This window comes from Pseudorca crassidens, chromosome 7, assembly GCF_039906515.1.
Source record: "Pseudorca crassidens isolate mPseCra1 chromosome 7, mPseCra1.hap1, whole genome shotgun sequence".
Taxonomy (NCBI): Eukaryota; Metazoa; Chordata; class Mammalia; order Artiodactyla; family Delphinidae; genus Pseudorca; species Pseudorca crassidens.
The window spans coordinates 5,851,935-5,878,466 of NC_090302.1; the positions used below are offsets into that span (position 1 = coordinate 5,851,935).

At 58.0% G+C, this 26,532-nt stretch overlaps 1 protein-coding gene across 1 annotated transcript; it reads right to left on the minus strand.

The window, feature by feature from the left end:
* Positions 1–385: 385 nt before the first annotated feature.
* Positions 386–13,884, minus strand: PRDM12 (PR/SET domain 12). The gene is made up of 5 exons (XM_067742389.1): positions 13,662–13,884; positions 11,699–11,889; positions 10,074–10,229; positions 2,175–2,286; positions 386–795 (listed from the first exon to the last, which is right to left on the minus strand). The coding sequence occupies exons 1-5, from the start codon at positions 13,882–13,884 to the stop codon at positions 386–388; spliced, it is 1,092 nt and encodes a 363-aa protein (XP_067598490.1).
* Positions 13,885–26,532: the final 12,648 nt, after the last annotated feature.

Genomic DNA, 26,532 nt, shown 5'->3' on the forward strand with positions numbered 1-26,532 from the left:
CCTTTCCCCGCTGAGGGCCCTCGGAGACTTTCGGTCCCCTCTCCTGGCACCCACCAGGGGGCTATCAGCCTGGACAGCCGACTCCACAAGAGAAGGGAGACTCAGGGGTGAGGCCGAGCATGGGGATCCCCTGAAGAGGAGGCGGCCGAGCAGCTGCACCAGCTGCGCGGCCCGCGAAAAGGACGTCGCCTCTCAGTGTCCTCATCTGCGAAACGGGGCGAAGAGTGTATGCCTGGGCGTCATTTCTGGGGCGCACCTACAGCGCCGGGTCCGGCGGCCGCGTGCCGCAGGGAGCGCGAGTCGCGAGGGAGAGCAGCCCCGCTGCGCGCCCCTGCGGGCTGGCCGGCGGAGGCGCGCGCGGGCGGGAGCGGGCGCGCCGCGGCGCTCACAGCACCATGGCCGGCAGGTGGTGCGCGGCGGCGGCGGCGGCGGCGGCGAGCGCGGGCGCGTGCGCGTGCGGCGCGGGCAGCGCGGGCGAGTGGGCCTGCAGCGCGGCGCTGGGCGGCCGGTGGCGCGCGCTCTTCTGGTGGGCGCGCAGGCCGGCCAGCTGCGAGTAGGCGCTCTGGCACACCTGGCACTTGTAGGGGCGTTCGCCCGTGTGCAGGCGCACGTGGTTGCGCAACGTGGACGACTGGCTGAAGCGGCGGTTGCAGAAGCGGCACACGAAGGGCTTGTCCAGCGTGTGGATGCGCATGTGCGAGCGCAGGTTGCTGCGCGAGTTGAAGCCGCGGTGGCAGATGACGCAGCGCATGCGGCCCGAGGTGCCAGCCGCCGGGTCCGCCGGGTGGAAGTCCTCTGGCCGCGCGGGCGGGGCCCGGGGGGGTCAGGCGGGGAGGGGGAGAGAGAGAGCAGCCTCGTTAGAACCCGCGCGGCCGCGGCCTGGTCTCCCCGTACCCCTCCCCCACGTGCGCCCCTCCCAGGGCCCAACCGCCTCCGATCGTTGGGTGGCCACTTTTCAGATTGCTGGCGCTGGCAGAGGGGTGGTAGGGGCAGCAAGAGACCTGGCCTGGGATCACATAGGAGCTGGACTCCAGACCATGCTGCGAGATCTCAGGGACTTAGTGACTTCGCTTCGGGAAACCTCAACCTTCTCATCCGTAAAATGGGAAGCTACTACGACCTCACGGGGCTATGCACGACTACACGAGATGATCACAAAAAACTGACGTCTTTGAAGATTACTCTGTATTGATCACTTTACCTGCCTGAGGCCGGATATGGGAAAGTACCAGGTTTATAGTAACCTTCCATCAATGGTAGTCACTGTTATAACTCCTCCTCTCTCCCCAAAACCTTTCATTTATTCATCCCACAAATATTTACTGAATGCCAACTATGTACCAGTGAACTGCACCTCACTTTTCTCATCCCTGAAATGGAAGTAATAATAGCATCACGCCCAAAAGGTTGCTGTAAGGATCAGAGAAATGGTTTGTGAAACATTAGCTGCAGAGCAAGCTCTGGATAAACAGTAGCTCCTGAGCCTCAGGTTCATCCTCTAAAAATAAGGATAACCAAATATCACAAGGGTTTTATGAGGACCCATGTGGGATGACACCTGTAGAAGGTTTAGCCCAATACTTGGCAGGAAATAGGTCTTGAGCAAATGGTCTCTACCGTGATACCAGCGCCCCACCCCACCCCGCTGCAGCACACACACAGGCACACTCTGCTCTGCCTTCATTCAACAGGTTTATACTGAGCACCTACTCTGGGCCAGGCTCAGCACCTGGGACAGGGCAGGGAAATGTGGACTGTGAAAGCTGGAAGGGAGCTTAGAGATCATCGCGCCCAACATCCTTCCTTTACAGGTGGGTAAACTGAGCCATTTCCTAAGATTGCACAGCAGAACTGGGACTCAATCCAGTCTCCTACTGCCTGGCCAGTTGCTTCTCCACCACACGCTGCTGCTGCCTCCACCCAATCTGCCCCCAGACAGTCTGTCTTGTCCAGAATCAGAACTGTCTTCCATCTATGCCTGGACCATGGCAGCGGCTCCAGGGTCATTGGCCTCCTTGAACCAGTAAGTCCCATGTGCTTGATGCTGCTGGACGAGAAACCAGAGTCCCCAGAGGCCAGGAGCCTCCCTGCCAAACACACACACACACACTCACTGTCTCTCTCTCTGGCTTCCGTGGCTCCCTTGTCATTGTGGCCTCATGGGGACTACCTACCATGCTTGTTCTTTTTCTGCTCCTCCCCCAGCCCGGGCACACCAGGGATCCCCAGGAAGGTGTTGTGTGAGTTTCCATACCACACCAGCAGCTCCTGGTCTGGAGGGATCATCTGTAGGGAAGGAGGCAAAAGGAGATCAGGAAGGCAGCAGCCCGGGGTCGGGGGGGGGGGGGTTTCCGTCACAGCCAGGAGGGGCTGTCCTGGTGCCCACCTTGGAGATGTGGATACAGTCTCAGCCCCAAGAAAGGCACACTTGGGTCCCTTTCCTCCAAGCTATCCCCGGCAAGCTTCACAGACATGGAAGGCCTTGAGTTGCTCTGCCCCTCTGCCCCCCTCTGCCAGGACTTCTCACTGTCGCTGTCCTGGCTCTGCTGCTGGGACCAGAGCTGTCTCCTGGCCACACAGGAGCTCCCAAACTGACAGCAATGGAACAGAAACCTTGCTGCAAGCAGAAGTAAAGGAAGAAGGAAAGCTAGAAAACTTCTCATTTCTCTCCGAGGGGAAGCAGAGTCAGCCAGCCCTCAGGTCTGTGGGGCTGAGCCAGACGTTCCCAAGGATAGTGGCCTGCGGGGCACCCTGTGGTTCTCGGTTACACCCTGCCTGATGATGTTCTGGAAATATCTCTTATCCAGAGCAACCACGAGGCAGCGCCACGTCACATACCCTTCTCTCCCCATCACAGGGCTCTGACTCCCTGTACGCAGCTAAAAAAGAAGCATTCAGTTCCGTGAACACCTCCACCTCCGGAAATACTGGGGCACACAGCCTTAAACAAGATTCGTTTGCCATGTCCTAGGTCTACGGCAGAGAACTCCACAAATGGTGACAGGGCTCTGCTGCTCCCAGGGGAGGACTGCCCCAGGGACACGGTGCCCGCGGTCAGGAGGGAGGGCTTTGCAGTGACAATCCAGGGAGGCAGTGGAAGGCCTGCTCCTGAGGTGAGGCTGACCCCGCCCTCTGGGACAGCCCAGGGGCCCACCACACCTTTGGTGGAAGCCAGTTATTCCTCAAAGCAAAGAACCTTCAGGCTCCAGCCAGCTAGAGCAAATGAGAGAGGGGCAGGCCCATCGCCTCCCAAGGCCTGGACCCCGGAGGAGCTAGCTGTGGCACCCACCCTGGGGGTCACTCTCTGATCTGCCCAGAGAAAGGTGGATGCCGCCCCCCCCGGGCAATGGCTGGCTTGTTTTCCTGGTGGGTTTTCTTTTAGTTGAAGTACAAAAGGTCACACAGGACTCCATCTAGGGCTGTCTGAAATCACACCAGAATAGGGCCCGTCTCCTTGGCCTCCACGGTCACAGAGAAAGCCCCCGCCCCTTCCCTTTTTTTCTGGCCTGAAGACCCCCGATCTGCTCGCCACACCTTCCTTCCTCTGGTCAGAGCCAGGAAGAGCCTCAGAGCATCACAGCCAGCCAGCCCTGCTGGACCCTGAAAGGAGAGGGAAGCAGAGACAGGAGGGGGCGGGAGAAGGGAAGCTCCAGGGGGCCTAGGCAACGTCCATCCTCATAAGACTCATCCAGGGGTCACTGTGCCCCTTCCCAACAGACCCTACAGCCCACGGGGTGTCACATCAAGCCTCAGGGACAGTGAGTGACGAAGAGCCGGGCGGAGGGTGCCACACCAGCTCGGACTGACGGGGTTTAAATATGGAAAAACCAAATGCAGCCCCGGAACCCAAGGAAAATCAGGCAGCGCGTCAGAGAAAGCAGGCAGGTTAGAATCTGGCCCCACAGCGAGAGTCCTCGAGGCCTCTCTGGTCATTCATAGTCACGGCCGCTGTAAAGGAGGCCAGCGGGGGTCAGAGCTGGAGGCCCTGCTGGAGAAAGGGTGGAGCTGAGAGAGTTTTGTGAACCCCTTAGAAAAGAGGGTGATGGAGCTAAAATATTCAAGGTAAATTCACCGTGAAGGAAGCTGCTGAGAGATGGTGCCGGTGGGCCCTCGGTCGCCAGGTCCCTGGGTGACCTAGGCAAACACTCTGTCTCTCTAAGCTTGTCTCCTGAAGTGAAGGGGGTGGAGAGCATGATCCCTGAGGCTCCCCCAACTCTAGGACTCTGATTATGTCACCTCTGACATTGTCCCAACCCCTGGCTTCAATTCTCAGACGACAACAGATATTTATACATCACGGTTCTTCTAAAGCAATCAACCCTTGTCCAACTGTCTGTACACTCCCCTTCCTTCCAGAGACTGTTCTGCTGAGGTTCCTGGCTCAGGGCCTGGGCTCACACACGTCGGGGTCCACTTGGGCTCCCCACCTGCTGAGCGTGTCACTTTGGGCAAGGTGCCTTCTGCCACTGGTCCTCAGTTTCCTCAACTGCAGAACAGGGACAGCCCCTTCTGTAACCTCACAGGGCGCTTGTCCGGGCTCCACGGGGCCACGCACTTAAAGCTGTTTGTCCTATTTTCCGAGAGCTCATCAACCGCTCAGAGAAGCTGGCAGCCATCTCTGGGACATGGGGTCCTTCAGTGACCATCAAGAGCGCAGGCTGGGGACTTCCCTGGCGGTCCAGCGGTGAGGACCCAGTGCTTTCACTGCTGAGGGCCTGGGTTCAATCGTTGGTCGGGGAATTAAGATCCCACAAGCCGCGCGGCGAAAAAAGAAGAAAGAAGAACAGGCTGGGCCCACATGCTCCCAGGACACCAGTGCCCCTCCGGTGCCACCTCTTCCCTGGCCCATCTGCCCGGGGGGCGGGGAGCACAGTTGTGGGATGACAGGTTCAGCAAGTCGCCAGTGGGAGCTGCATCTCCACCCCCAGACATGCAGTCTGGGAATCAAGTATCTAAGTCAACACCGGCCTTTTCATTTGAATTGACTAACAATTATTATGAAATATAAAACAGATATAACAGCAACAACAATCACGGTGGTGAATGAGAAGCCAAGAACGAACTCTGAATATTATTATTGAAAGTGGTGGTTGGGAATCATATTTTTAAAAGAAGAACTTTAATACTGACTGCTTCAATATAGGCTGAGCCATGTAGTTACTAACACATTGTTCAAATGTACTAAAAATTTTACTAGTGCATGTTTTTGTTGTTGTTGTTTGCAGTACGCGGGCCTCTTGTGGCCTCTCCCGTTGCAGAGCACAGGCTCCGGACGCGCAGGCTCAGCGGCCATGGCTCACGGGCCCAGCCGCTCCGAGGCACGTGGGATCCTCCCGGACTGGGACAGGAACCCGCATCCCCTGCATCGGCAGGCAGACTCTCAACCACTGCGCCACCAGGGAAGCCCACTAGTGCATTTTAAAAATTAAAACAGTGATACAGACACAAAGCAGTATATAAGGAAAAGTAACTCTCTCTCCCACTCAGGGCACCCAGCCACTGTGGCCGGTTTTCTGCACATCTTTCCTCAGAAGGGTTTGTCGTTTTGAGACCAGTTTTTTTTTTAATGCTGATTTAAGGTGCATGAGGAACAGCATGATGGAGCGGAGTGACTTTCATTTTCTACAAGATACATCTGATTTTTTAAGAATTAATGAGCACATATTACGTTTATACAAAAAAAAACTTTTTAAAGAGAGAAAATCTATTAAAAAGAACCTACTAGAATTGAGAATGACACGCATCCCCAGACAACAAGAAGCCTCCGGCTGTAAGGCAGCGCTGGGGAAGGCGGCCTCACCCGCACAGAGGCCGGGCACTAGAGTCTCTCTCTGCCCTTCAGAGCTCTGGGAAACCAGCAGCAGCTCCTGGCCTGGACCTCTGGCATCTGCTTGCTCCCAGACACCCCTCATGCAATGACCCCAGAGATGGAGACCAGGAGTGCCGGGGAGACCCACAGCCTCTTCCCTGAGATCTTAGTACCGTTGTCCAGAGGCTGCCAGGGTCTCATCAGCCAATCACCTAAGAGCAAAGAACGGCCACGGTCCCGTGCAGGCCTCCTCAGTAGCCCTGTTTCTTTATGGCCAACACTCTGGCCTGGCCCAGCCAGGGCTTTCCACGGGGGCTCGGAGAAGGAGAATCAGCTACTCATCTACTTTTCTGGGGATCCGAGACTGGCTCAGGGTACACAATAAACACAGCAATTGCCAAAGAAATGAATCCTGTCCCATAAAATCCACATCGTCAAGACACGGGGTGAGTATCAGCGCCTGACTCCTTGGTTGACAAATTATATAATCTCCCAACTGGTGCCTCTTCACCTTCCCTGTTGGCCCAGAAGTTCTGTCCTGACCCTTTTCTGAATTTTTATTATCAGTTGAAAACGTTTGGGGGTTTTGGTTTGTTTTCCTAATAGAAATTCATGTCACAGTATTGAACGTGCTCCCAGGAGGCTCTGATGTCCTCCCCGTCCTCCCGGTGGTACAGAAGCCCTCGTCTAGAAGGACCTCAGTGTCATCTGGACGAATATCAATTTCCATTGTACCACAGATGTCCCAACACACCAATTAATAGAGTTCCAGCAAAGAGATATTGGCCAGGGAGGTCCCATGGCGTGGTGACCAAGGGCTCCACCGTGGGGTCCCACAGGTCTGGATTCAAATCACAGCTCAACAATCTCCCAAGATCTCCCTGAACCTTAGTTTCAACGTCATTAAAACAGGGATAGTGATAGCACCAGACTGAGTGGATTCGATTTTTTCAAAGTAGCTAAGACCCTTAGCACAGTGCTGGCACGTGGTAACTGCTCCGCAGACGGTAGCATCATTAATTATGCTTATTATTAAAAACCGAAGTGCCTAACTGCACCCATCGGTGAGTAAGATCAAAAGGAAAATGATGCTTTGCCCTCACAGAGCTAAGAAAAAGAGAGATGGGGCTATGAGGCTCCAGGGGAAAAAAAAAAACCAAAACAAACCTCAATTGCCTGAAATGAGAAGCAAAGCAGCTGAAAGAAAAAGCCCACGCTTCAGGGCACAGCCATTTGCCAAAACCTCGGGAGGGGAAAAGCCTGGGAATTCTTTTCCCAGTTCCAAAATGCAAAATTTTCATAGCTTATTCCTAAATCGTTTTCTTGTGTTGAGTTTTGGGGTCAAAGTTCTTGCTTCCCTGGGGCAGCTGGTTTCTTTGCCGGTTTTGTTTTCTTGGGAGAAAAGGGTCTGTGGGTCCATTTTCAACCCAGCCCCCATCACCTGGAGAAAGACTTATTCATTCAGCATTTAGTGCCCATTTGCAATGTGCTGGGCACTTTCTAGAAATGTCATTTTAGGCACCTGAGGTTGAAGATAGCGAGGGGAGAGCCTGGGATAACATGTTGGTAGATCTGCCTAGGAATTCTGCACAGACTGGCCGGCCTGGAGAGCCATCACCCTCGTCTCCCTTTGGACGGCTGTTAATTTCGTATTTGTGGGAAATCTTAGAGCAGCCGTAGTATATTCTGCTTGCTGAATGAAGATGTTTCTTCTCACTTTTTTTTGGCAAGCAATGGGTTACTGTTATGAAATATACACAGTGGTTCTGAGTGACGGAAAGATTAAGAAAACAGGTCATGGCACAGACCCTTCTTGGCTCACACACACGCGCAGAACAAACAGCCCACGAATTCGAGAGGCGTCCGGGGAGTGGCCTGGAGCAGCAGAAATGTCTTCTGGACAAGCCCTGCTGCACGGTGCTCACACACACCTGGACACACAGCTGGTCCGGTAAGTGGCATCTGCCATTTTGACACACGGCTTTAAGAAAGTTGCCACCACGAAAAATGTACCTAACTTCACTTATTAAAAGTAAAGTGGGCGGTATTTTGCGTTTCCTTATTCGTCACTCCGGCACTCGGCTTGCTAACTCTGTGAAAGCATGAAGAGCTAAACCGGTGGTATCTACTTATCTTGATCATATATGGTAGATTTTCCCAATCCTCTTTTTTCAACTTAAATTCCTGATCAGATGTCGATGACTTTTAAAAAAATCTTATAAACTTAGATTCCTCCATGGAGATGCACTTCAGCCACCTTGTCCTCCGACTCTGAATCTCTGTATAAACGTCTATTAATATTTCCTGACTCTGTTCAGCTCTCCTCAGCCATGTGACCTGAACAGCAAGATGAGACTCAGGCCTCCGCATCCGACGCCGTGGGGAGTCCTTTTGCCAAAATCATACCAGCATCCTTACCCTCTCTCCTGTGTGTAAGCATGTGTGTGTGTGAGCGTGCGTGTGTCTGCGTGGAGGGATGGAATGATTGGGTGTCCCCCATCTCATCTGTTTCAGGGGGGCCGGGAAGCAGTGTGCAGATGTGAGGACATGTGTGAGGTGGAGCGGGTAAAGGGGGGCGCTCTCTGCCAGGGGTGAGGTTCAGCCACACATGAGGCTGACCCTAGGATGTCTAAGGGGAGGCCCTTGCTCCCATAGGGTGGCAGCCCAGCCAACAGTCTCAGGAAACACCTCTGTCCTCAGCCTGGGCCACCGCCAGTCCTATCCTCGCACTGTCCCACCTCACCTGAACCCCAGTCCAAGAACGGCTCACCTTTCTTTTTTTTTTCTTTTGCGCCGCACGGCTTTCGGGATCTTAGTTCCCTGACCAGGGATTGAACCCAGGCCCCAGCAGGGGAAGCACCGAGTCCTAACCACTGGACCGCCAGGGAAGTCCCAACCTTTCTTTACCCCTCTTGGTTCTCCTGAGGTCCAGCCCTTGGCTGGACCACACCAGGGCCCAGGCAAAGGCCATTCTGTTGTCACTCCTGGAAGATTCCCAGGGGCCTGGTTATTGAGGGACAACTGTCCAGTGCCCCTTGGGGCCTTAGAAAGACATGGGGCTCTGAGTTACAGGAAGAAAACGGACTAAAGGAAAGGAGAGTCATTCTCTGGCCTGGGGCGGGGGGCTCCTTCAGAACACCCCCAAACTCAGCCAAGCCTAGCCGTACCCCAAGGGGCACCGTGCTTCTCCCTCCACAGAGGAGCAGAAGTGTGGGGTCCAGAGGACTACTGGGGGAAGAGCCCCACCACCCGTGCAGAGCACTCGCCACCAACCCGCCACAGGGAAGCTGGGCTGCCTGCCCCGTCCTGGGCTGGACGCTGAGCAAATGTCCTGCCAAGAGACAACGTGCAGGGAGGGTCCTCACAGCATGGCTGCCTCGGCTACCGCCTCCCGGCTACCACCACTCGGCCTGCTCTGTGCTCTCATCATCTCCCCGAACACCGTGAGCCTGTCTGCCTCTGCCCAAGCGTTTCCCCACTGGGGACACCTCCTTTCCCCATCCCGCCTGAACCTCTCCCTGCCCTGGGCCTGGCCAGCTCCTCTGACAGCCCCTCCCACCCACCACGGGATATGCTATTTAATCTCTCCCTCTCTCTCTCGTCTGAGAAGCTTCGCCCAGCTCAGACATTAGTGTTAGCGTCCCTCACAAATGCTCAGACATTAGTGTTAGCGTCCCTCACAAACGCCCATGGAAGCCGCTGAGTCTGCCACTCATCAAGTGAGACCCAGCACACTGGAGGTAATCACAGAACCCTCCCTTGTGGATTCAACACGTGAGGATTAGATACGGTAATGCGCATACAGTGTCTAGGAAAAGCCTGACAAGTGATCAGGATGCGATAGCTGAGGTTAGAGTCGCGCGTGGTCCACCCGTCACTGGTGGCGGGCAAGGCACAGCCAAAATGCTGCCGACACAACGCCCTCTCTCCCCCCCAGATGCTTTCCCTGGGCCGCCTTCTGGTGTCTTTCCCTCTGTATTTCTATGGCTTCTCAACCCCAGCACCCCCTCAGCAGTTATCCGGGGACCCCAGTGGAGGTGCACATGAGATTCACGATGGCATAAAGTGGAAAGTTCTGTCCTTTCTGATCTACGGCAGAAAGCTTGCCCTGGAGGTCGTGCTCCCAGAGACAGTGATGCATGGGCCTCAGTCCTCCAGCCTGGGCAGGGCCAGCTGGGCCAGCGCGTACGCCCCTCTCTCCACCTCAGTCCCCCGCCCCCGCCAGCTGCACGCGCCGCCCCCACATAGCAGCGCACACACTCACCTCAGCGGCTTTGTAGAAGATGCTGGTGCCGATCTGGACCACCTCCAGGTTCTGCTCTTGTTCGTTACGTGCGCACTTGATGTAGGTCATCCAGCTTCGGTGGTCCTCCTGGCTGGCGTCGATGAAGTAGCGCACCGTGCCATCCTCGTTGAACACCTGCGCGCAGGTGAATCGGGGGCCAGGTGAGGCGGGGCTGTGTCCTGTGTGCCGCCCGTGGCTAGGGCTATGGGCCCCAGGCTGGGCACATCCACACGCTCTCTCTCTCCATCCTCACAACAGCCCCAGGAAGTGGACGCAGCTATTATTGTCTTGGTTTTCCAGCCGGTGAAAGGGAGGCTCAGAGCAGTACAGTGACTCGCCTGAGGCCAGCTGGCTAGAAGTGGCCAACAGGGAGTCAGTCTCCAGGGCCCCACAGGCTCCTGCTGCCACGTCCTCCCCATCCCCAGATGCAAAGCATCTCCAAGAGATCACTGAGCGCACAAAGTGACGTCCACTCCAGCTAGTTCTCCGGGGATGCGGAGGTGCTCCCCAAAGCCGCGGAGAGCACTGGCCAGGACCTCAGCGGGGGACACAGAAGAGCCTAGAAAGGGAAGGCTGGCTCACTGTGTCACCCTGGCCTGGCCCAGGCCCCCTTTGTGGGAGCTACCAATAGTACTCAGAAACCAAACTGGACCCCAACTTCCTAACCCAGCAACAACTGGAGATGGGAACCACGGCCCAGGCCTCCAGAGGTGGGAGGAGGTGAGGTTAGGAGAGGCCTCATGGCCCTCTGCTCTCTTCCTCTGATCCTGTGACCAGGTGCAGGATTTGGCCCATTCATCTCCTTAGTGGCCTGCCCGGTGGTGGGGAGCCATGGAGGAAGGAGGAGAAATGACATTAGGGAGAGGGTGCCTCAGCCTGGCCTCCTCAAGGTGAGACCCCCAAGAGGAGGAAGTGCTCTGGGTGGGGCTTTGTCCCAGGGGGGGCCGTCCCTGGCATCTGGCACCGTTGTCGGGGAGGAGGGTCAGAAGAGCCTGGATGGAAGGTCAGTTTCCGTCTGTAAAATGGGAATAATAACTCGTGGGGCTGCTGAGAACATCTGGTGGAATGCAGGCCCCGCGCTCAGAAAGCCGCTTGCCAGTTAATCGGTGCTCATTTCCAATGCCGTTATTCTGCTTGGCTTGGGAAGCCCGACTGCCAAGGAGCACAGGCTCCCTTCATCCTTCCTTCCAGCCACCCTCACCCCAAGGCCAGGGCTGGCTTTGAGGGGCTTTCCTTGCTGCTTCTGGAGTGAGGGAAAGAATGCAGGTGGCTGGGCGGTGGCTCCCAGGAGTGGCTTGCCAGCTCTCCGTGGGACCCTGGGCAAAGGACATGGCTTCTCTGGGTCTCCGTGCCCTCCTCTAAGAAGCGGACCTAACAACGGACGTGATCCCTAGGGCCGGCCAGAGGAGAGCGCCTTCGCCTCGCGATTTGGGGAGGAACCTCCAGGCATCAGGCGGTAGGATCCGGCCTCAGGGAGCGTCAAGGCCTGGCCCAAGGCGCCCGCAGCTTCCAGCGAGGGCGGAAGTAGCGGCCGGACGCCAGGGCCCCACCCGAAGCCCGCAGCCCGCAGCCCCGCAGCCTGCAGCCCCGCAGCCCGCGCGTACCTCCCACATGAGGTTGTTGTTCTTGCAGATGTCCACGTGCTCCGGGGCGATGACGCGGCCGGTGAAGGGGCCCATCTCTGTGCCCGCCTTGATCCACGTCTTGGAGAAGATGCCGAGGCCCTCGCCGGGGATGGAGCTCTGCGCGATGATCACCTCGGCCGGCAGCACCAGGCTGGACAGCTTCTGAACCTCTGCGGCCGCCGGGCATGGGGACTGGGTCAGAGCCTGAGGCAGGGGAGGCCCGGCTCTTCCCCGGGGGTGGAGGCTCAGCGACCCGAGTCTCCTCTGATTGCAACCCGGGGACCCTCCGAAAGCAAGAGGTGCTTTGGGACTCATTTCGAGGAGAGCTTTTTGTTTGTTTGTTTGCATTTGCTTTTGTTTTTAGTCTCTCCACGAATTCTCAAAGCATCCACAACCTCCCCTGCCCTCCACCCCGGCAAAGTTTAAGAACTACTGAGCCGGCCGCAGTGCGTGGCTTTACCAATGGGTAAACTGAGGCCCGCTCCCACGAGGGGGTGACGGCCCAGCCAAGACTCCTTCGCCCTGTCTGGTTCTGGGCCGATCGTGCGTCGCACGGCGCTCACTGCGCGTCGCGGCACCGAGCACAGGGCACTGTCGGAGGACCCAGGACGCGGTCAGGGCTTCTGACTCCTTTCGCGGTGCGGGGTGGGGCGGGCCTCGCTCCCGGGGCGGGCTGGCAGCGCCCGGAAGGGAAGTCTAGTTTCGAGGCGGCGGAAGCTCAAAAGAAACGCGGGCGACGGCGGGCCGTGTCTCGCGCTCTCTGGGTGACCCCGGGCGCGCCTGGGTCCCTCGCTGCCGCCAGGATCCGGGGTGCCAGGAAGGGCAGTGCCCGGATCGAGGCGAGCCGCGCAGTCGCCTCTCTGGGCGGACAAGAGCCGGGGCGGCCCGCAACCTCCGGGGGTCCCCCCGCCTGGTCGCGCAGCCGGAGTGGGAGCGGCGAGGCGCACAGGGGCGGCCTCCGTGTCTTACAAGGTCCCCCTCTAAGCTACCTGGGAAAATACCCGGCCAGCGGGCCAGCTGAAAGGGGGGGTTAAACGGTGTCCATTGCGGCGCGGCCGGCAATTTGTCACGCTGTTAAAGTGATCGCATTCATTCGGCTCCATTCGAAAGAAATTGCTAATTCTAAATTCATTAGCCCTGGAAGAATGCTGTAGCAGTAAATTGTAGCTCAATGCGGAGGGGACTTGTTTAAAAGGGGCCGAGGAATTCCCCTTACAAAAAGGGGGGATTAGATGGTTGACATAGCGTGAATGGAAGTGGAATTAGTCTGCACGGTAAATTAAGAGAGGAACAGAAATCGTAAAGGGGGAAAAGGGGGCGACGCGCAGAGATGCCAGCGCCGGGGAAAGATATTGTTTGCGGGTTGATGAATGAGGAGTAAGAACTTGAGACATCTTAAAGAAAAGAAACTTTTCTTACTCTCTTTCTCTCCGTCGCTCTCTCCGCGGCTTTCTCTCCCGTCCGCCCGCCCTCCGCCCCCTCCCCAGCCCCCGCTGCCTTTTAAAGTTCTTGGTTTAAGTGGGAACTTTCGCGGGTCAAGCCCAAGTTAACTAAATGAATTTAAAACCCCTTCTTTTTGAGTCAACTGCTATTACACGCCTAGTAAGGCTTTAAATGCCGGGAACCCGCCGGCTCTAAGGGGTGAGGGGCGGATGGGGAAGCGCAGGGGGCGGCGCGCCCGGCCGCCTGGACGCCGAGATCTCTTCACCGTGCCGCGCGGGGTGGAGGTGCTCCCCGCCCCCGGCCCCTCCCCGCCCGGGCTTGGCTGCTCGCTCCCTGGTTCGGCTCGCGGGAAACTGAGTCACACGCAGCATCTGGAACGCCCAGATTGGCGCGAGCTGCTGCGACGCCCCGTGTCCCCGCCGCGTCCTGCGCGTGTGGGCCCGGGAATCAGGGGCCGCGGGGAGGAGGGGACGCGATCGGCCTCGACGGCGCGACTCACCGCCCGAGAAGGACTGCGCCAGGACCTCGGCGGTGAAGGCTGTCTTGGGGCTGGCGTGGTGGCTCTTGTCTTCGAAGAGCTGCTCGCCCAGCACGTTGCGCCAGCGGCCGTACAGGAAGCTGTGCAGGATGTCGGAGGTGATGACCTCTGCCAGCGCCAGCCCCGGCGCCTTCAGCCCTGTCTTGAGCACCAGGGCCTCAGCCGGGAGCACGGAGCCCATCATGGGCGGCCCGGGGCTCGCCGGCGCCGGGGACGGACGGCCGGACGGCCGGGCCGAGGCGGGTATGTGGTGGGCGGGTGGGGAGCACAGGGGCGAGAGAAGAGGGCTGTGATGGGGGAGGACGAGGACGCTGGAGGTAGTGGGAGGCGGGGGGCGGGGTGGCTGGGAGGAAAGTGAACGAGGGGGAGCGAGGCAGAAATGAAGAGAGAGATGGAGAAATCCGCGGAGATGGCAGAGGCGGCGCGGAGGGCTGGAGAGCCAGGGGTGGAGGCGGAGGCGGGTGCGAGGAGGGGGGCGGTGCGGGGTGGGTGGGAGGCGGGTGGCTTCAGAGAAACGGCGGCCAGGGGCTCTCGGCCGCGCGCTCGCCTCTCGCACACCCGGCCCGGACGGTCTTCCCCTTGGCAAAATCTCAGCGCCTTTATAGGAGCCGCAGTGACCCTCCTAATTGGTTATTAATGACCCCCTGACGTCGGAGGACAGACTTGTTGTACCCGGCCCGGCTCGAGGAGCCTCCGCCGCGAGAGCTCGAGGGGCGGGGGCGCTCGGGCCGCTCGGAACGTTCCCCCCTGCGTCCTCCCGCCCCGCCCCGGCCCTTCCACCCCCCTCCTCTTCCTCCTCCTCTCCCCGTGGGAAGTGCCGGGCAGGGAGGGAGGCTCAGCCCGGGGCGAGGAGAGGAGGGGACAGAGCAGGGCAGGGGGAGCTGCGAGGATCGCTCGGACTCCGCGAACCAGACTAGGCCGGAGGGGACGCCTGGCCTCGGGCCCCGCGCTCAGCCGCTATCCTAGGCCGGCTCTGCGCTCAGCATCCCTGGCCGGCCGGGCCGGCATTCACCTCCCCTATGCTCCCTGGCCCGCCCGGCCCGCCGGGTCCCGCGCTCTCCCGGGCTCCACGCCCCAGACTGCGGTAGTCGCCCTGGAGCCAGCAGGCCCGGCGCAGGCCGCGCTGAACTCCTTCGCAGCAGGCGCTGCGGAGGCCTGCTCTTCGCTTCAAACGGGCCGCTGCAGCCGCCCTGCTCGCTGCCCGTGGCCGGCTGTCAAACTCCTCCATGGGCGGACAGGGCTGCGGGGCGGGGCTGCCGTCGGGGCTGAGCCCGGCCTGAGACGGCTTCGTAGGCAGGCGACCGTCTCCCGGTCCTAGGGGGCTAGGTCGGGGTCGGGAAGGACAGACCGAAATCCGAGATAGCCGCGGGTCGCTTGGAAAAGGCTTTCCTTACGGAGGCAGGGGGACCGAAAGGGGTCTCCGGGCCGTCGTGAATGGGAGCAGCGGCTGTGCCCTGGAGCGAACGCCCTCCGAATCTGCAGGCAGCCCCGGACCAGGCTGCTGTGCGCCCTCGGCTTAAGGCTCGAGCCTCCAGGCTCGGAGGCTCCTTCGCTCAGCTGCGACCTAGGGAGGCCCGCTGCGCCCTGCACTCCTTCCTTCTTGCCTCCTAGCTCTCACCCTGTCTCTTCTGGCCTCCCTCTTCCTCTCTCCCCTCTTCCCTACTCGCTTCCGCACCCCACCCCACCTCAACCTCGTCCCACCGGTAGACTTTCTTCGTGGAGGTTCCGAGGTACCCAGAGTGCCAGCGCGGTCTTTCCCCGGAGACAGGGAGCTGCTGAGCCCGGAGCCAAAGCGGGAAAGGTCACCACTTCCTGCGGGCTTTGCCGCCTCCCAGGGTTAGCCTCGTCCCCACCTCAGCCCCAGACAAGGGATGGGGAGCACAGGGACATCTCCATCTGCTGAACTCCTCAGCCCTCCCCCACTCCACCCCCCACCTCCCTGCAACGTCAGATTCCGATAATGGAGCCGGGTTTTCTGGACGTTCAGGGCAGTGCGTTGGGCTCACGGTTAGCTGGAGGAATCGGACTCCCCAGGCCTTGTCCTCAGAGAGGGGACTTGGATGGAGGGGCAGGGGGCCTGGCCTTCCTACAAGGAGTACCGTCCTCAGGCGCCTTGGCAAAGTGCTCCCTCCATCGCGGGATCCTGCCTTTGCTAAGCCAGCCTCACACCTGGCGGCCGCAGACACCCGGGCTCTGCGTACCCCGTTCCGGCCAGTGGTCTCCTGGCATCCCGGGGTCCGCATCGGGGCGTAGAGTAAGGAAGGCAGCAACCACTGGCCTTCAGACCCAGAGCCCGGGTCACCTCGAGTCTAATGCCCGGGAGAAGCCGCACTGGGCAGCAGGGGCGACCGTCGGGCCCGGCGCCAGCAGAGGGCAGAGCTGCGGAGGAGCGAGGGCAGCCCACGGGTTAGGGTCCCGGAAGCTCAACTTTCTTCCAGACGTCGCCGGAGAGTCACACTGGTTCTGGCTTGGGCCCAGAGTTCGCGTCTGAGGAGGGCGGATGGACTCCGGGCATGGGAGCCTCACCCGCGCCTGGGCCTCGGCTTCTACAAAGACTTGATGTAGGGGAAGAGAGTCACCAGGAGCCGCAACCAACCTCAGCACCTCCGGGAGACCAAGGAGGGATGAGGACTGCTGTGCGTCCTTGGGTCGGCCCTTCCCCTCTCTGAGCCTCACTGTCCTGATGTGTGCAATGGTTTGGGTTGGACTTTGTGAACTGAGGTTTCTTCCCGCCTTGTCCCTCTGGGTCAGGTCACTTTCCTCTGAAAGCCCCGAGGATTCCCAGCGCACACCCCACTGAGAAAAAGTCCTCAGCTCTGTGCGGTCCCTCCGTCCTGCGGGTGCAGCATGTGGGTCCTGGACGCTAGCTCGGGGTCAGAAGATGAGAGGATCGAGGGTCCGGACTGCGGCCAGGGAGCCCTCTTCTTTCCCCTGGACCCGCAAACCCCGGGAGAGGTGCTGGGGGCGGGGCAGAAGCGGAGCCGGCCGCGAGCGTCTCCTCTGCGCCCTCAAGTTTTGTGCTTCTGTTTTAGCCGCAGACCCACCCGACCGCGCCCCAGGGAAAAGGGGATCTGTAGGGAGCGCCCCAGTCTCAGGGCCCATTGGAATTGGGGAGCAAGGCCCCCCGCGCTGGCATCTCCCCTCGCTGAGATCGCGAGGGAAAACACCGCACGTTCTGGGGTTTCTCCGCGGATGAGCCGTGTAGATCTCCGCGGGGCCCGGGCGCGGAGTGTACCCGCGCCAAGCCCCCTCCCCTAGCCCCGGCGGCCTCAACTCGCAGGCGCCGCCCCCCTCGCGGCCGCGGGCCGCCGCTCCGAGCTCTCTTCAATATTCATGGACGTTAATAGAGAGGCCCCCAGTATATCGGTCCATTGTGGGCGGCTCGTAGGGCTTGAATAGGCCCCGGCCCCCTTTCTTCGGCGCGGCTTCCCGAGGGGCCAGGCCAGGAGTGAATGGCCCCGCTTCCCGCCCCGCGCCCCCTCCCCCTTGCGGGAAGAACATCTTTATCCCCGCCGCCGCCGCCGCCGCCGCCCGGGCCCCCATTCACGCGGCCCGGGCTCCGGGCGGAACGAATCAATCGGCCGCGGCTCTTCGGAGGTCAGCCTCATAGCCCTGGCACCCCCGTCTCCTCGCGCCCACGGGAGTGGAGAGAGGGAGGCGGCGGCAGGCCGACGGACCCACAGGCTGAGGGGCACTGGGTGGGTGGGGAGGTGGCAAGGGCACGGGGACATCGGGAGGGGTGGCCGGGCCGGGGCAGGTGAAGAGGGCCTCAGTGCCCCGCGGCCGCTGGAAGCCGGCTGACCTCTCCTTGTTGCCCTGCGCAGGGCGGATCGCGGAGAGAACCGGGGCCGCTGCCCAAGCCCGGAGACCTGTCCTACCTCCCCTCGAGGCACCCGCACTGGCCCCTTCGGGTCCGGCGGCTGCACCCGCAAGGCCCAGGGCACGGGGTGGGGGGCAGCCTAGGGCTCCCCAGGCCACGCTTCTCGGCCCGCAGGGCACGTCCGTTCTCTCCTGTGCGCCCAGGTCCGGACAGCGCTCTTCCAGGGGCGTTCGGAGGGGAGGCCGGGTTCCTGGCTTCCGCGCCCTCGCTTGGCGTCCCGGCCCAGGTGGAGGGGGCGCTCGTCGGTCAGGCGGGGCCAAGGCGCACGGGTCCCCGCCCCTCCCGCCCCGCCGGCCCTAGGAGGCGCAGAAAGGAGCCCATTGTCCGCCGGGAAATACATTTTTTGGGGCCGAGTGAAAGCCCGTCTTTCTTTTGAACTTTAGAAGAAAGTCTTCTGCCTCGCCCCTCGGAGGGAAAGATTTGTTCCCACCTCCCGGGGGCCCCGCGCGCCTCCTCCTCCCGAAACATCTGCCAGGGGAAAATCCACCCTGGAGGGCAGATCGCGCTCGCTTTAAGCCCCTCGAACTCATTAAAAAGTTATTAGCGGCGGGGGCAGGTCCCGCGCAGGTATCGATCGGCCAGAATGAGCCAGAGGAAGAAAAGGCGAAGAATGTGGACGAGCGGCGCCCCGACCCCCTGCCCCGGTCCCCCGGCCTCCGGCGCTTCAGCCCCAAGGTGGGAGTGGGGCCCCTGCGCCGTCCGCGCGTCTCGCGGTCCGCATGTCCGGCTGCCTCCGGCGGCTACTCGCCCCTCCCCTGCCCGGCGCCCCCGCCCCTCCTCCCGCACGCGAGTTCCCGTCTCCTCCCGCCACTTCCCTCCTCCGCTTCTCGCGCCGCCGTCGCGCGTCCCCCATCCACTTCTCTCCTCCTCTCCCTCCTTCCTCTGCGCCTCTCCTTTCTCGCGGGCGCTCCGGCTCCCGCTCCGGCTTTCTCACACCCTCTGGGCTTCCTCCTCCCATTTCTCTGTGTTGCTGTCTGAGTCTCAAAATCTGTCTGGTCCCCACGCCCGCGTGGTCTAGGGAAATTCCTTCCCCGCGTGGGGCCCGTGTGCCCCCTCCCGCGTTCCCGCGGGACGCTTCGGGGCTCCGGGGGCGCCCCGGCTCGCGCGTACAAAGGAGCGACCGCTGCCGAGGTGGGGTGGGAGGCGCGGGCCGCAGAGAGTTTCAGTCGACGTGACTCGGGCCGGCCAGCGCAGGGCCGCCGGGTGGAGTGGCGGCCGCAGCGCCGTGAAGGGGGACAGCGCCCCTTCCTCAATCTAATTAGCCTCCGCGCCCGCGGAGAGACAAAGGCGCGCCTCGGGGCGCCCACGTCGAGCGCGTCGGCGCGGAGCCGGCGCCCCGGCCGGCAGGTGACTGCCACGCGAGCCTCTCTGGGCGCTGAGGCCCGGGTGCCCCCTCTCCTGAGCCTCCGGGAACCTCCTCCAACGTCTCCCAAGCCCGGACCCCCAGGCCCACCTTTGCCACCGCTAGAGTCCTGGCCGATCAAGGCGGCGGGACGGAGGGGTGAGGCATTTGGGGAGGCTGGACCTCCAGGGGGACGCGGCACGGCTTCGGGAGGCATAGTGGGGCCGAGGTGGAGGGAGACTGAGGCAGAGACACCGAGATGGAAGGATCCAGATAAAAATCAGTCTGAGACCTGGAGACACAAGGACACAGAGAAATGAAGGAAGTGGAGGCAGGCATTCCAAAGGAGCCCGAGGCTTGGGGAGATTTCTTTGAGAGTTAGAGAGGCAGGAATGGGGAGGAATGGGGGTGCCTCAGACACAGAGACTGGGGGAGGGTGTGGGAGTGGGGGAGGGGTCGATGAAAACAGGCAGGAAAGATGAAGGGGGGGTCAGGTGGGGTAGGTGGGAGACGGGCGGGCCCCCCCCCCTTCCCTGCCCGTCTTTCTCCAGGCCCTCTCGCCTGGCCCCTCACCCTCACCAGCTCTCTGCCCCTCCTGTGAGTCTAGGGGCAGCCAGAAGGAACCATCCCTGACTCACTCATGCCCCTTCCTTTCTCCAGAGGCCCTTCCTACCCCACACTCAGCCTGCTGGCCTTCCTCCTCCATCTCCGGGCCCTTGCACCTGCTCACCCTACCCCTGGGATGTCCCCAGAGCAGAGAGGGTTGGCACAGGAAGTTGAGCCCTAAAGGCGCGGCTCCCTGCCACCACCACTGCCACCCACACCATCTCCGGCCTCATGGGGAATCCTGGAGGCCCTGGTCATTCCTTTGTTCCAGAAATATTTATTGAGTGCCTATGCGTGCCAGGCTCTGGGCAAGCCCTGGGGGGAGCAGGTGACCAGGGCAGACCCAGTCCTTGCTTTCTCTGACCAGCTTCCGGGGTGGGGCACACTCCGGTGGGGCCAGAGGTGGTGGCAGCCTCTCCCAGGCACCTCTCTGGCTCTGATGCCTCTGTCCAAGTGGCCTCATCTGTAAAGTGGGGACAATCACCTGCCTGTCTCATGCAGCCTGATGTGCCCGGTGTGGAGCTGACACTGAGGAGATGCCTGTGGCTGTCGTCTCCATTCTCATCCCCTCTCCAAAGACCACTTGGCCCATGTACGGGTCCACTGACCCCATCAGGAGATGCCCCAGGCACCAGAGACCTGAGGATGCGAGTCCAATTCTGACTCCAGCAGCTGTCCGGGAGCCAAGGCACTCACTTTCCCTCTCTGAGCCTCAGTTTATCTGCAAAATGGGGATAAGAATAGAAACTCCATTGGGAGAGCTGTCATGAGAGAGAAAAGACATCATGCGTGAAAAGCTCATAGGATAGAGAATGTACTTGATATATCGAAAACATTAGCAACTTATTACATTTAAAAGTAACGGGCTTCTCTGGTGGTCCAGTGGCTAGGAATTGGCCTGCCAATGCAGGGGACACGGGTTTGAGCCCTGGTCCGGGAAGATCCCACGTGCCTCGGAGCAACTAAGTCCGTGCGCCACAACTACTGAGCCTGAGCTCTAGAGCCCGCGAGCCACAGCTACTGAAGACCGCGCACCTAGAGCCCGCGCTCTGCAATAAGAGAAGCCACCGCAATAAGAAGCCCACACACCGCGACGAAGAGTAGCCCCCGCTCACCGCAACTAAAGAAAGCACGCGCGCAGCAACGAAGACACAAGACAACCAAAAATAAATAAATTAATTAATTAAAAAAAAAAAGTAACACATGTCCATGCTTGAAATTTTGGGAAATATAAAAGTACAAAAGTGGGTACCAAATACCGCCTACAAAGGGACATTGGAAACCATATGCTAAGGAAGTTGATCACTATGCTAAGGAGTCTGTGTTCCAGTCCATGTCTTACAAAAAGCAGTTGGAATGAAAACCACAACCACCACCACAACAATAATATAATTAACATTTGCTGGGCACTCACTAAGCATCAGTACTTTTAAGTATTTCGCATGGATGTTTCTCAAACCATCCTCACCCCAACACACTGAGGTAGCTGCTATAATTATCTCCATTTACCAGAAGGGCAAACAGGCACAGAGAAGTTTTAGGTGTCTTAGGAACACTTCTGGTCCCATCCACAGTGGACCTGACCTCAATGGCTCCTGTAGGAAGTGGGTTATTTTCTCACAAAACAGATTGCAGAGGTAAGTAGGCATAAGTTTGCTTAGCATGTCAAGGACGAGAGGCCCGAGGTTCCCTCTGTTCTCATGGTCACAAGGTGGCTGCTGCAGCCCTACCATCACAGGTGAAGGTGAAGGGGGCAGTGTCACTGACATGCCCATGGTCACACACAGTGAACGAAGAGCAGAGCTGAGACTCAAACTCAGGCAACCTGACTCTAGGGCTGGGCCTCCACCACCGTCCCGTACAGCCTCCTGGCTGGGGCCGCTAAATCACAGTCGTGACTTAGCGGACCCGTGCGCTGTCTGCCAATGCCGAGAGGCTGTTCCCGTGGTCAGCGAAGCACCTTTCACTTGCTGCGGAGGAACTAGGCATGAAGTGTACAGAGGTGAATAGGCCTGCTTCCAGGCAGGATGGCGTGAACAAGCTTGAAGGACGATGAGGCCTCTGGACTTGCTTACCTTCTCTGGGCGGCATGAAGGAGCTTCTGTGTCCCAGCAAAGTGACATCTGGGGACAGCCAGCCCCTGTCAAGCTGGCACAGCCAACAAGCTAGGGGAGCCCAGTTCCTCTGAACCCTGGGGCCCAGTTAGGATATGGGAAGAGAGGCCGAGGCCCAGCCACAGATGCTCCCACCTGAGTAGACATGAGCCAGTGGGACCGGTGTCCTCAGGCCTGAGAGGCTGAGCCAGAGGGACCCACTGCTGGGGACCAGGCCCACCCAAGGCTTTTCTTTTCCTCCCATTTGTCCCAGCCAGGGCCTCAGACTCCCTGGGCCTCCCTGCCTCCAGCTTGTATCCTGTCCACAGAGAGATGCCTCTCCCGTAGCACCTGATCACCACTGCTGTCCTAGTTCCAAAACCATCGGCAGCACTGAGGATAAAGTGGTTCTGGCTCCCGCTGAGAGCTCCTTTTGCTCCTCTGCTGCACTGGACCAGGTACACGCACACGAGACTATGAACAGCTCATATAGCAACTCTGCAAGATAGGTCCCAACATTCACCCCATTTTACAGCAGAGGAAATGGAGGCTATGCGAGTAATGGATGCTCTCCAAGCCTGGGCCCTTCCCTTCTATGCCTTCCCTGCTCTCTACAGCCAGAGAAGAAAGCCCTCGGGGTCGTATCATCATATCCGTGCGCCCCATGCAAGCCAGACAAGAAAGCCCTCCACGTGCCCCCATGCAAGACTCTAGAGGTGTCAGGAAATGAATGTTAAACTGGGCTGGATGGAGATTTTTTTTTTAATTAACTGATTTTATTTTTGGCTGCGTTGGGTCTTCATTGCTGTGGGCGGGCTTTCCCTAGGTGCTGTGAGCAGGGGCTACTCTTCGTTGTGGTGCGCGGGCTTCTCATTGCGGTGGCTTCTCTTGTTGTGGAGCACGGGCTCAAGGCGTGCGGGCTTCAGTAGTTGTGGCACGAGGGCTCAGTAGCTGTGGCTTGCTGGCTTAGTTGCTCGGCAGCATGTGGGATCTTCCCGGACCAGGGATCGAACCGATGTCCCCTGCATCGGCAGGTGGTTTCTTAACCACTGCGCCACCAGGGAAGGCCAAGATTTTTCAACGTTAGACTCATTTACATTCTCCCACCTCTTCCCTCCTCTTTGTCCAATGGCAGACGTTGGGCAATCAGGGAGGACAAACTCACCTGAAGACCAGCTAAATAAGGTATAGTTACAATGAAAGGGAAATGTGCTGCTCCAGGTGTCCAGTAGGTCACAAATTGTATTTATTCTGGAGGCTTCTGGACACCCCAGACTCTCAGAACATCATGTATTTATTTTAATTATGCAAATATTTAATGCACACCCACAGGGTGCCGGGCTGGACCTGGAGGCTGGAGCATCAAGCAGGGGAGTGTCGTGTCCTGCAGCGTCAGTCCAACCCCGGTAGCTTCCAGTCCCAGAGACGTTAGTTAAAGGTTGTTTAGTTCAACCAGTATCCACGAAGAACTTGCACTGTGCCAGCCCTGTCTGAGCATTGAGAGGCTGAAAAGGACCCAGCTAGTCTCCACCCTCAAGATATTGATGTTTTCTGAGCAAGCCAGGCATATCCTCGTGCCCAGGCTGAGAGATACTAGCTGGAGTTGTAGAATTCTTCTCCATGGGATTTCAAGGAGAAAAGTCTCGCCTCCTTGATCTCCAGCTGCTTGGAATGTCCTCTTCTTCTCTGCAGCTCTCATGAAGGGGGTGCTCGGAGACTCCAGCCAACTGTGCCCGGCTCTGTGACAGCTCTGTGTCCCCACCGTGAAGTGAGAAGCTGCACTTTCACATCCCTGGACGGGGGCGCTTCAGATGCTGGGGGAGCGGTGAAATGCTTTCTTCGGATGAGATCTTAGGAAGGAATCTAATTAGAAAACAGCTATAGGACTTCCAGGTACAGCTCCTCCATGTAGAAAACTTGGAAGTCATCACCCTCACCTTTACAAATGGAAAATCAGCAGTTTTTCTTGGACCCATCAGAGAATGGAGGTTGCAAGGCAAACTGTCACGCTGCCATCTGGAGGGAAGGGGAACTCTGGAGGATCACAGCTGAGATCTGTTTGCCTGGAGCAGAATCCCTGGAGTCACAAACTGGTAGGAACACTGAATGGCATTTTTTTTTTTTTTTGCGTACGCGGGCCTCTCACTGCTGTGGCCTCTCCCGTTGTGGAGCACAGGCTCCGGACGCGCAGGCTCAGCGGCCATGGCTCACGGGCCCAGCCGCTCCGCGGCATGTGGGATCTTCCCGGACCGGGGCACAAACCCGCGTCCCCTGCATCGGCAGGCGGACTCTCAACCACTCGCCACCAGGGAAGCCCCTGAATGGCAATTTTGATGAATTGCTGGAAGGCAGAGTATGGACTGGCATCAGGGTGAGAAACTCCTGGGGTGCCCAGTTTTGGGGGAGAAGGCTTTTGCACTTTCATGGGTTTTACCACCAGGAACCCCACCAGGTTCTCCAGGAGAAGATCTGAGAAGACCTCCTAGTGTCCTTGGTAGGGGGACAGGAGAGAAATCCTGGTGAAGTTCACCCAGAGCCTCATGCCACGTGGGGGAAGGGAATTCTCTCCTCCCAGCCCCCTCCAGACTTCCTGTCTCACCTAAGGGAGAAACAAACAAACAAACAGGGAACAGGAATTTGCTTGGAATTACTGCAGCCAGAGAAGGGAGGGGGAGGCAGAGGGGAAAGCTCTACCACTGGAGAAGCAGCCCTGAGACACAGGCGCACTTAAAAGACTGACATTTAATTGGAAGATGATAGGATACTCCCCATCTCCTGCCCACCACCACAGCACCAGCAGGGCCCCAGTATACTAATGGTGCATTACAGCTGGAAGAGCTGCAGGTCTTAGACTCTATCTGAGGAGGAGCATGTAGGGAAACCCAAAGTCAAGAGAGGAGACAAAAAAAGACACTCGAGAATTTGAAGCTTCGGACACCTACAGCTACAAACTCCTAGGCAGGTTAACATGCATCTAAAAGCCTATTAACCTCATTTCCTCTCATCTCATACAACGTGTGCAGCTTCCAACAAAAAATTACAAGACATTCCAAAAGGCAAGGAAAAATACGATCTGAAGAGGCAAAGCAATGATCAGAACCAGACTCAGATAGGACACCAAGCCTGGAATTATCAAAAGGGAATTTAAAATAACTATAATTAATATGTTAAGCGCTGTAATAGAAAAAGTGGGCACCATGCAAGAACAGATGGGTAATATAGGCAGAGAGATGGAAACTCTAAGGAAGAATCGAATGGAAATGCTAGAGATTGAAAACACTGTTACAGAAATGAGGGATCCTTTTGATGGGCTCATCTGTGGACTGGACACGGCTGAGGAAAGAATCTCTGAGCTTGAAAAAACGTCAATAGAAACTTCTCAAACTGAAGTGCAAAGAGAAAAAAGAATGAAAGAAACAGCAGGATAGGTAACCAAGAACCGTGGGACAATCTCCAAGGGTATAATGCTTGTGAAGTTGGGAAACCAGGAGGAGGGGAAGAAAGAGAGATGGAACAGAATATTTGAAGTAATGATGGCTGAGAATTTTCAAAAATTAGTGAGAGGCACCTTATTTATCCCTCCTAATTTAGGAGCTTGGGATAAACAACTACTCACTATTGTATATAAAATAGATAAATAACAAGGTCGGGGACTTCCCTGGTGGCGCAATGGTTAAGAATCTGCCTGCCAATGCAGGAGACACGGTTTTGAGCCCTGGTCCAGGAAGATCCCACGTGCCGCAGAGCAGCTAAGCCATGAGCCACAACTGCTGAGCCTGTGCTCTAGAGCCCACGTGCCACAACTACTGAAGCCTGCGCGCCTAGAGCCCGTGCTTTGCAACAAAAGAAGCCACCGCAATGAGAAGCCCGCGCACCACAACGAAGAGTAGTCCCCGCTCGCCGCAACTAGAGAAAGTCTGCGCACAGCCACGAAGAGTAGTCCCCGCTCGCCGCAACTAGAGAAAGTCCGCGCACAGCCACGAAGACCCAACGCAGCCAAAAATCAATAAATAAAAATTAAAACAAACAAAAAACAAAACCCCAAAACAAAGCAAACAAAAAGAAACAAAACATTTATAAAGAAATGAATGAAATAAATTAAAAAAAAAACCAAGAGACGAAACAAACAACTACAAAAAAACAAACACACAAAAGACGCCACACTTTGGCATAACATATTCAAACTGCAGAAAACCAAAGAAAACAGATACAAGTGACATTTAAATAGCAAGAGATGAATAAGTTCACATTTACGTCTTACTTGCCAGTCAGTCCACGACATCAGTGAGGCTGGTGATAGAATCAAAACAAGGAGTTTGGGGATGAGTTTCACGTGAGCCACAGCACCCACGTTATTTCTGAATCGGTTGCACACGGTGGGTGTGACCTCGATTCAGACAAATAAGCAGTTGCTAAGGACAACAGTATTAAAACTGCTTTTACCTTGTTTGTTTTTTTTGCGGTACGCGGGCCTCTCACTGTTGTGGCCTCTCCCGTTGCGGAGCACAGGCTCAGCGGCCATGGCTCACGGGCCCAGCCGCTCCGCGGCATGTGGGATCCTCCCGGACCAGGGCACGAACCCGTGTCCCCTGCATCGGCAGGCGGACTCTCAACCACTGCGCCACCAGGGAAGCCCTACCTTGTTATTTTAAATAGTCTTTAATAAATTCAGAAGATTCAAAGGGAAGGTGTAGGAAGAACTTTTTGTCTCAAAGCTGAGTTGCTAAGTAGCCACTGCCAGCTTTCCTGGATGGCAAGCTCCGTAAGGGGAGAAGTGGCTTTGCTTTACTCCCCAGGGCCAAGCACAGTGCCTTGAGTACGGCTGGTGCTCTAGCGATATTAGTTGTGGGTGTTAACTGCACAATGACCACTGGCCATGGTGAGATGATCTGCCTCGCTTCTAGCTGAGCG

Bases quoted from the DNA above. Each gene is read 5' to 3' on its own strand.
- PRDM12 (XM_067742389.1), bottom strand. From the start codon at position 13,884: ATGATGGGCTCCGTGCTCCCGGCTGAGGCCCTGGTGCTCAAGACAGGG. The intron at 10,230-11,698 runs GTACGCGCGGGC...ACCTGCGCGCAG, and splicing joins ACAACAACCTCATGTGGGAG to GTGTTCAACGAGGATGGCAC. The intron at 796-2,174 runs GTAGGTAGTCCC...CCGCGCGGCCAG, and splicing joins GCAGAAAAAGAACAAGCATG to AGGACTTCCACCCGGCGGAC.